At 47.4% G+C, this 10,784-nt stretch overlaps 1 protein-coding gene across 1 annotated transcript; it reads right to left on the bottom strand.

Annotated features, from left to right (window-relative positions):
- Positions 1-549: 549 nt before the first annotated feature.
- On the bottom strand, positions 550-9,414 carry LOC136620080 (homeobox protein Mix.1-like). Its single transcript, XM_066594808.1, has 3 exons — positions 9,354-9,414; positions 2,739-2,956; positions 550-1,119 (listed from the first exon to the last, which is right to left on the bottom strand). The coding sequence occupies exons 1-3, from the start codon at positions 9,412-9,414 to the stop codon at positions 550-552; spliced, it is 849 nt and encodes a 282-aa protein (XP_066450905.1).
- Between the last annotated feature and the right edge of the window lie 1,370 nt (positions 9,415-10,784).

The raw sequence follows: 10,784 nt of genomic DNA on the forward strand, positions 1-10,784 counted from the left end.
AAGGAGGTCACTGGCACATTCGCTCAGGCAGATGAGAATCACAAGATTCTTGTTGTGTCTCAAAGGGCTATAATAGAAAGGTGCAGGTCTTGGCATTACAATTGCATGTGATAGGGGCACAGAACTACTCTCCAGCCGTCGTTCGTCTTGAGCTGGAACCGCAATCTCCCACAGCATGCCCGTATTACAAAGTCAACATGCGGATGCCGTGTACAGCCAACTTTATTTGCAGGATCTAGAGGGTACACACAGGTTCTGCCAGTCATTTGATACATTCCTGACCATATCAACCAACTTAAAAAAAAACAAAAAAAAAATACATTACATTAAAATAGTTACAATTAAGATTATAAAAGTGTAAACTATTGGCATAAAGCTGGCAATTAAAAGTAGTCTTATCCACCCCTTCGTGAGTTTCTACAATGACCGATGACCCCATCTTCAGGCTCCGATAATATCAGGTTGTCTAGTTTCTACAATGAACGATGACCCCATCTTCAGGCTCCGATAATAGCAGGTTGTCTAGTTTCTGCAAGGAGAACAGTTTTCCTAGTCAGAATCTGTAGCCTCGACATCAATTAGTGGAGAAGCAGGGTCTGGGGAGCTTCCCGCATCAGCATTATCCTGGGCGATGGGCATCTGGGATGTACTGGGTGCAGAGGAAGTACTCGGTCCATCGAAAGATCTCAGGTCAATAGTGACGGGGGGCACAGGGGTCCAGATACTTGTTCCGGGCTTGATGTTCTTTTTTGGTGTAGACAGACTAAAAAGATAGGTATTGGAGGGTCTGTGACTGTTCTCTGGAAGCATCTTGCAGACTTCTGTCCCACAGCGGCTATCTGGGGGTCCACCAACATTTTGGTAGTAGACCATACCAGATGAATGCGGTTCCTGGGGTAATGCATAAGAATCCATAGGTTGTGGTGGAGGAAACATATCCAAAAATGACCGCTTTTGTGCCTGCACCACATTTATAGTGCCATCCATTTTTTGCTTTTGTGGAAAGTCCTGCTGATCCTGAGTGAGGGTCTCTGAATCCAAAGACCACCCACATACAGATTCAGGCTGTGAAATCAGAGCTAGATTCCTCCCCTTCGCTCTTCGGTTTTTAAACCAAACCTAGAAGAACAGAGATACTAAGTTAGCCATACAAGAGGAGGTTGGTGTGTACAGATGGTAGTAGTTACACCCTTGTCTACTACATGCCTATGGTTAAAATCCAAGGGATAATGCCCAGTTTCTCTCAACACAGCTTGTTTTTTGTCAACTCTAGGTATCTGGATGCTGCCAACATCCTGACCCAAAAGTGCTCAATGGTGGAAAAGGCCTAGGAAGTAAATGCAGTACAGCACATCTGGGGCATATATGGTGGCACCAGGGGCGTACCTAAGGGCTCAGGGGCCCAGGTGCAAAAGTTCAGCTCAGGGCCTCCACCCCACACCTAGATCGTGCTGTATACATGATCTGGCCCTTGGCATAATCTTTCCAAACATGAAAATTTGTTTGTGGCCGGCCACACACACACACACACACACACACACACACACACACACACACACTTTTTACCACTATTAGTGCGGTGTTCTGAGCGCCATACTAATCGCGGTAGAACACTCCCATATATTTTAATGAGCTTACTCAAATCTGCGCTCGAACATGGTGTTTCTAACGCTGTGATTTTCGAGAGCTGTCTGTTCTATTTTTGCATTTTCGTGGTTTTTAAACACACCTCACAGTGAAAAAAGCACTGTCAAATGCTGTAACCTGTGTTTGAAAACGCCGCTTGAAATTCCGGTACAAATGCCACAATTTCAAGCTGCGTTTTCTGACCACATGTGTGAGCGCGGCCTTAGGGTGGTTCATGTTTTTGTTGTACTTTGGAACCACAATAAAGAAAAAAAACGCATAAAAAACCTGCATGCAGTATTTAAAGACCACATATGTTATTGAGGAGCTGCAGACACTATTAATAACCACACGTGGTTTTGATGTGTTTTTTAATGGTGTGTAAAATGTGCAAATACAGCAAATCCAGGGAGGTGTGTAACTTCTACGAGCAAGAGAGCGACAGCAGCAAGAGAGGCAGATTCAGAAGCTTCCCGTTCAGCAGGGAGCAGCACATGATCACTGTGACCTGCTGACCCATGTGAGTTCCTCCCTGCTCTGCCAGGCTCCCTCTCAAGCTGGCCGTTCTAGCTGCCGCATGATGGGAATCTTGCTGCAGACAGAAGGCCAGCCATTAATGCACTGAATGCGCATGTGGGTATTGCGGAAGGCGGCCTCGGGGCCCCATGGGCGCAGGGGCTGGGTTGCCATGGCGACCCCAGCAACCCCTGATGCTACACCTATGGGTAGCACAGTACACTGGCATGACCTGAGGATTGATTATCCTTGCACTACAAAGTTTTGTTTTTCTTCTTCTAAAGGCTGCAACTTAGCCGGTAAGCATGCCATCACCCCAACTACCACATACAGCTGTTATGTGCTCCGGGCATTCAAAGGTTTGGGGTTATACCCAGTATTTGCTAGATACATCCCCAACAAGGTCACGGCACCAGAGACCAGTTGCAGTCAACTTGGGCAGTCAAGTCACTATGGGTATAGAGTACAAATGGCTTGGCTGAGGATCGCAAAATGGAGGCCATTCTTGAACTCAACTGCAGCTCTTTTACATGGAGTTCTGCTCTGAAGCCATCCACTCCAATAATAACCTACCTTGGGGAAGGAGGGAAACATACCTTGATGCTGTGCGGTTGGACAGACAGATAGTTTCCCAGCTGCTCCCGTTCTGAAAGACTTATAAACTGCTTCTTTTTGAATAAAGCCTCCAAAATGTTCACCTGCACTTTAGTGAAGATTCTTTGCTTGCACACTTTAATCTCTTTCAGCAAATATTCTGGGTTTTTCTTAGGAGGTGCGGCACTGTGGTCAGCCAAGCTTTCTGGCCCTTGGTGGGCTACAAAGAAAGGAAAATTATCTATATGATGCATATGTGGCATACTTCATGTTTGCAAGGTATGGGGCACAAGAGGATCATAAGGTTACTTTGACACAAGGGACAGATTAAACATGTTGCATAGGGTTAGAATTGCTCCAACTACAGATTAGCCCTCATTTTGTATGCAAGCAAGATCCTCCTCAAAATTATACAGGAAAAAAAAAAAAATGAGATCAGTAGTTGAAACGTCAGTCTCTGATGCACAGGCAGAATTGCAGCGAGGACTGCCTGCGACGATATTGAAAACCTGCGATGGACCATGGAAAAATCTTGAGAATACCAAAAAATACCTACATATGCTTCGTGGACTACATAAAGGCTTTTGACTACGTCAACCATGACAAACTATAGCACACCCTACAAGAGTTAAGCGTATCGACATATCTACTCAAGCTAATAAAATCACTTTAACCCAATCAAGAAGCTGCTGTGAGAACACAGTATGGGGACACAGACTGGTTTGGGATTGGCAAAAGTGGCCGACAGGGCTGCATCCTCTCACCCTTCTTGTTTAACCTAGGAGTTACCACCGTTTGGGGAAGAAAGTAGCCATATTTTTTTCCCAGTACCCAACAAGTATCCTATAGTTTTCTATGGGTTAAACAATAAACATATGAATATTGCAAAGTATTTTGAAAGAGTCTTTAAGCCTCATTCATCCAGAATAGAGCCCTACAGGGTTTTACCAAGTCTGTAGCTATTCATAGTACCACTGTATGAGGCCTCCATGACACATGGTCCCTAGAGGAGCTTCCAGAACTGAACTAGGTTTGTAGTGGACATACACAATATCTATACTTCAGTCTTCCAATGACAGTGGAGAGTGGACATACACTCCTATATCTGGAATGGACATACTCCTATATCCTTTACATCCTATACACTTTCCATTGCTTGTATGCTGCTATACATATATATCTTTATATATCCAACTCCTCACACAAGAATGTACAGTGAAGCTCTTTCACAATTCTTAGACTTTAGCAGAACAAGCAAGATACACAAACCCACAGCCCAACACCACAGCTTTAGCAACGCACTTGTCAGCATAAGATAGTTTCAGCCAACCACACGCTAATAACCTCTGCAATCCAAGTTTTAACCACTGGTCATATTTGATTATCCACACGTGGTACCCAAGCGCCATTTGACACCAACTCGGTCATCCTGCTTTTGCTCCCTCCATCGAGCTCAAAGATGTCTCTCATTTCCTGACTGCTACCACGAGATGGGCAATGCCGAAAACCACTGACAATCGGATGCAGGAAGAACCTTAAGAAGCTTATCCAATTATCTATCCGTACGTCTTATCTATGCAATCTTTGGCATGCCCATAAAGGGCAGATAGGTTTTATGCTATAAAAGAGGCTACATGCCCACTAATAAAGCGGAAAATGGGGAAGTTTTCATACGCTCGACCTCTGTGTGGTGTGATATCTTCCCTGTGCGCACAGCCTCATAACATTAATTTGGAAGGGTGCAAACATTCCTATTGATCACGCTGTGGACCCCCAAAGGTCATCCACGACAGCTTATCAGAGAATGTTGCCCAGGATCCCCAATAGGTAAATCCAAAAAGAGGAAGAAAAAAAAACAAAAAACAAAAAGACTGATGATTGAAAGTCTTCTCCTTTATTAGATAAAAGCACCTGTGTTACAGAGCCTGAAGGATGCGTTTCGGTCCTGTATGGACCTTGGTCACCTTGGTTTGTATGTCGGACATCACTTCTTTAAAAGCCATTAAAAACATCAAAGGCAGCTGAAAATTAACTCTTGCTGTGCCAATAACCTGCAACTCCTATGTCATAGAAGGAGTTCAGAGCTGGTGGATAATACAAAAAGTTAATGAATACATATGCAGTCATATCAGGACAAGAACATATGAAAAACATACAAAAAAAAAAAAAGGTCGGCTTTCTATATAGGCTGGTATCAATCCTATTTCTCAGGGTATTACCTTTTAACCCTTTCCAATCCACTGTCTGACGTCTGAAGACATTATGATTTAAGGCTGTATAGCTCCGATATTGGAAGACATCCGTCGGGGTTCTCTTACTGTATATTGCCAGCCTCTCTGCTGTCAAAGTCTATCCAACGTGTCACCTCATGCAGTACTGGCTTTAGCCAGCATATAACGTCATTGTATAACAGCAGAAAAGAGTAAGGCCCCTAGGAAAACTTGGATATGAATTGGATTGGAAAGGGTTAACAATAAATCCAAAAATGGGGTCTCGTTTTTATGAGTAGAGATGGTGAAGTGTAGGTTGAACTCATGCATAGCATCCTTTCTATATGATATCATCAATATACCCATTATACCACACCATGTAGCCAGAAAATGGGTTGTTAACTGAAAAAAATTAAAATCTCCTCCCACCAGCTCATTACGAGGTTAGCAATGGTGGGGGAGAATCTGGAGCCCATAGGGGCTCCTGAAATCTGTAGATAACCTATATCAAATGAATAGCAAAAAATGGAGTTATGTCTGTAATAGTTTTTTGATATGTTGACATTTTAGGTTATTAACTTTTTTGCATTTCAAGGTTACTGATTTCCCATTAAGTATAAGTTTTGTATGTTTTTCATATGTGCTTGTCCTGATATGACTGCATACGTATTCATTAACTATTTTTCTACAGCATTCACATTTGTATTACTATCCACCAGCTCTGAACAATGTATGACATAGGAGTTGCAGGTTATCGGCCCAGCGAGAGGTAATTTTCAGCTGCCTTTGATGTTTTTAATTACTTTTAGCTTTAAAGTGATGCCTGACATACAAACCAAGGTCCACACCGGACCGAAACGCGTCCTTCAGGCTCTGTAACAGGCGCTTTTATCTAATAAGGGAGAAGACTTTCTATCATAAGCAGTCTTTTTTTCTCTTTTTGGTTTACCTTGCATGGATTGCCGGCCACGGACTGGGTGGTGAAGCTGCTTTCAAGGAGGAAGTCTATCCGGATGGGAAGCAGACCTGTGTTGGAGTGAGGTGGTGAGCTTATATATTTTTCTTTTTAATGGTCTTATGGCAGGATCCCCAATAATAAGCTGTTCGCCAGACTTGCTGTCATTGTGACCAGAGGTGGAAGTAGACAGCTCTATCTGTAGTGCGGTGGTCTGGGTATGCACCGTAGGCTCAGCTCCCGAGTTTCCATGCTTGAGAAAGGCCATTGCAATGGCCGAAATGTCACGTGTTTTACTGATGAAATAAAGAAAACCTGTTTTTTACTGCACCTGGACTTTTGCTGCTGTCACTCTATCCGACATTAAGTCTCCATACTTGAATTGATACTCATTACAGATATTGTTACGGTATACTACCCGTGATACGCCAGCCCAGGTGCCCTAGATCTTACCCACAACCCCTGTCTCTGCTTACTTGCCTCCACTCCTGGCTAACCCCAGGCGGGCAACTGGGCAGCAGACCCTACTCTCACTAGGGACCGAAAAAGGGGCGCTGGCGTACCTGGATGAAAAGGCAGATGTAAATAACCAACACAAACAATACTAAGCAGAACTGAGGCAGATGGAGAAACCTGCCGGATAAGAGCAAAATATAGCAGACAGGATGACAGAAGCAGGAGACCAACAGAGGCAGACTAGCTAGCACACTGAGGGAAACCAATAACTGGCAGTGACTGCAAGTCTCTGCCAGACCTTTAAACAAAAGCCTCTGCCCAGGGGCAGAGAGAGGGAGACAGCCAACTCCCAACAGAACATAATAAAAGGCAGCTCATACACCAGCACCACACCGGCCAGGCACCTGCGCCCCCGGCAGCTGGAGCACAAGCTGGGGGGATGTGCCCCAACTGTGGGACCATGCAACCCACCTCCCTGGGAGGACCAGCAACTGCCACATGGTTACAGATAGACTAGGAGAAAACTGTCTGGTTACTGGATACTCCTTCAGTATAAAGTGCTCTGAGTTTCTGGGGTACAGTAGATCACCTGAGAGCAATATGATAAATTAGCTCTCCATCCTAGTTTTATATAGATTGAATTAAATGGTCCAACCTATTTCTCTGGAGGCCACAGATCATTAAAGACCCCAATAAACCTCTGAAATCACTTCAATTAATATGATGTGGATAACATTTGTGCGCCCGTTCAGACGGCCCAGGTCTGGCGCGTACATGCCGAGGTCGCAATGCTATTGGGTGGGAAGCTGCCTTCCCCTTCTCACCCCTCTCCTCTGGCTGTCTGCAATGGGAGGGGCGAGACGGAGTTAGGCTCCTCAGCAGTTTCAAAGTGAAAGCTGAACACGGATTTGTTGCCATTCTGTGAAGTGGGGCAGATACAAGAACTGTCTAACCAGCTATTGCCCAGAGCGACCAATCAGTGCTCAGCTGTCATCTGAGGTAAAGTGAAAGCTGCGATTGGCTGCTATGGGCAACAGACTGCTTTGCTTTAACCTTCCAACGGATCTGTCAGGCAAAGCACGCACATTTTAGTTTTGTCTTCCCACGCTAGGCGGCATTGGTGGGTGTGGCGACTAGTAGCGGTCCCGTTTTACTTGCTGACCATTTTGCTCTCTCTCAGCAGTTATTCAAGTTTTGATCAGACCATTTACATAACTTTAAACTCATTTTTTACATGACAATGGTGTTTGTTATTGAGTATCAGATTTACTTACAAGTTTCTAATAATCAAAATTAGTTAAATAGGTTTTTTTTTATTTGAATTTTTCCTCTTGAAGGGTGCGTTCACACGAACGTATATCGGCTCGGTTTTCACGCCGAGCCGATATACGTTGTCCTCATGTGCAGGGGGGAGGATGGAAGAGCCCAGGAGCAGAAACTCAGCTCCCGCCCCCTCTCTGCCTCCTCTCCTCCCCTCTGCACTATTTGCAATGGGGAGAGGCGGAACGGAACTAATTCCCGTAACTTAGCCCCGCCCCTGTTCCGCCTCCTCTCATTGCAAATAGTGCAGAGGGGCGGAGAGGAGGCAGAGAGGGGACAGGAGCTCAGTTCCTGCTCCTGGGCTCTTCCAGCCTCCCCCCCTGCACATGACGACAACGTATATCGGCTCGGCGTGAAAACTGAGCCGATATACGTTCGTGTGAATGCACCCTAAACATCCCTCAAAACGCTGCTGATTAGTTGCAGATTGCTTGAACGAACAGTTTATGTTTTAATTACCTTGATTAGAACATGTGCCCATTAGGCCTCATTCACACTTTTCGGATGGCCAGAAAACGCATGAACGAGAGTCAGCCGCAACCAAACCTCACGTTTTCTCACACATTCACACAGCTGGGTGCGGCGTATAGATGCCACAGCCCAGAATTCCGCTGGCCGGGCAGCAATCCTTCAACAGGTTCCATAGAGCCAGCTCACAGTTTAGCGGCCCTCGTGCTGCTAAACTTGCTCCCCCTTCTCTTGCTGACAGCGCCCATAGGCTTCTATGAGAACTTCCGGCTGATCGCAGGCAAAAGATAGGGCAAGATCTATCTTTTCCAGCTGCACGTAAAAACGGCCGGCCTCGGCAGCGTATGTGCTATCCTTTCTGGCCAGATTTCATGCGTCACAAAAATGCCCATCTGAACGAATGCATTCGATTTCAAGGATTCAGAAGGCCACGATTTTTGGATGCCGGCACAGGGGGAGGGGCATCTCCCCCAGACTGCCATACTAGCACCATTACCTGCCGGCACAGGGGGGGGGGGGCATCTCCACCAGACTGCCATACAAGCACCCTCACCTGCCGCCACAGGGGGGGCGGGGGGCATCTCCACCAGACTGCCATACAAGCACCCTCACCTGCCGCCACAGGGGGGGCGGGGGGCATCTCCACCAGACTGCCATACAAGCACCCTCACCTGCCGCCACAGGGGGGGCATCTCCACCAGACTGCCATACAAGCACCCTCACCTGCCGCCACAGGGGGGGCATCTCCACCAGACTGCCATACAAGCACCCTCACCTGCCGCCACAGGGGGGGCATCTCCACCAGACTGCCATACAAGCACCCTCACCTGCCGCCACAGGGGGGGCATCTCCACCAGACTGCCATACAAGCACCCTCACCTGCCGCCACAGGGGGGGCATCTCCACCAGACTGCCATACAAGCACCCTCACCTGCCGGCACAGGGGGGCATCTCCACCAGACTGCCATACAAGCACCCTTACCTGCCGGCACGGGGGGGGGGGGGGGTGCATTCCCACAGACTGCCATACAAGCACCCTTACCTACCGGCACGGGGGGGGGGGGGTGCATTCCCACAGACTGCCATACAAGCACCATTACCTGCCGGCACAAGCACCAATACCTGCTGGCAAAGGGGGCATCTCCCCAGACTGCCATACCAGCACCATTACCTACTAGCACAGGGGGTCATTTCCCCAGACTGCCTACCTGACTCCTTGTCCATATTGGGTCTCCTACCACCAGCAGGCTGCTCCCCACAGCCAGCCATGTCTGACCTCCACAGCCCAAGGGTCCAGGCCCCTCCTCCAGCTTCAGGCCTTTTATATGGCTAGAAGGTGTAGGCTAAGTAATGAGGTGTGAGGAGGAGCCGGTCATTGGCCCCAGGTTCATGGCAGCCTGCAGGGGGCGGGGTTACAACCTGCAAGAAACATTTTGGGGCTGAATGGGTAAAAACATTTTGCTTCGTCCCATTTCATCCTCCAAGAATCCAAAACTTGGCGAAGATCACAATGATTTCTGCAAATGTCAACTTGCAAGTAAGATTCTGCAGCTGCTGCTTGATAGCGGGGGTCTCATGGCCCGTTTACACGGAACGATAATCGCTCAGTTTAGACGGCTGAAAGACGAGTGAGAATCGTGAGGTTCTCATTCTGTCATTCAGTTTTAGGCTGCATTCCCACGAACGTATATCGGCTCAGTTTTCACGCCGAGCTGACATACGTCGTCCTCATGTGCAGGGGGGGAGGATGGAAGAGCCAGGAGCAGGAACTGAGCTCCAGCTCCCTCTCCACCCCTCTGCACTATTTGCAATGGGAACAGGTGGGACAGGGGCGGAGCTAATTCTCAGAACTTAGCCCCGCCCCGTCCCACCTCTCCTCATTGAAAATAGTGCAGAGGGGTGGAGAGGAGGCAGAGAGGGGGCGGGAGCTCAGAGCACTGCTCCCGTCTCCCAGCCTCCTCCCCCTGCAGAGAGAGATGCCGTATATCGGCCATTGTGAATACCCGGCCGATATACGGTCGTCTGAATGCACCCTTAGGGTGCGTTCACACGAGCGCATAAACGGCGCGTTTTTGCGCCCAATCGTATAAACGTGACCATCTGAGGGCGAGCACCCACTGGCGTTTGCGTTTTCGCGGCGTTTTCGCTGCGTTTTCTCGGCTTTTCCATTCATTTCCATGGAGAAAAATAAGGACACATATGCAACTGACAGTTCCTATGTTAAAAACGCAAACGCAACGCAAAAAAAACGCCAGTGGACAGGAACACATGTTATCTCTATGCCTGTGCAGGAAAAACGCAAAACGCAGATAAAAAAACGCCAGTGGGTGCTCGCCCTGAGGCATTGGTTTCCAATGTATTCGTTCGCACGGGCGATTTTACGGCGCGTAAAAACGGCAACCCGAAAAAAAACGGAACATATGCAACCGAAATACGCGCCAACGCATATTCAATGGCCGAAAAGATAGTTTGCAAAGTAGGAACAAACGAAAATATGCTTTCTAGCTCTGGTCGTGATCGGCGAAAAACGTTCTTTCCGGCAATTAAACGTGCGAACATAAATACGCCTACGCTCGTGTGACCGCGCCCTTAGGCAGCATAAAAAAAACGTGTCAGCTTGGGCACTTAGGCCTCTTTCA

The sequence above is a fragment of the Eleutherodactylus coqui genome, chromosome 3 (genome assembly GCF_035609145.1).
Source record: "Eleutherodactylus coqui strain aEleCoq1 chromosome 3, aEleCoq1.hap1, whole genome shotgun sequence".
NCBI classification, from domain to species: Eukaryota; Metazoa; Chordata; class Amphibia; order Anura; family Eleutherodactylidae; genus Eleutherodactylus; species Eleutherodactylus coqui.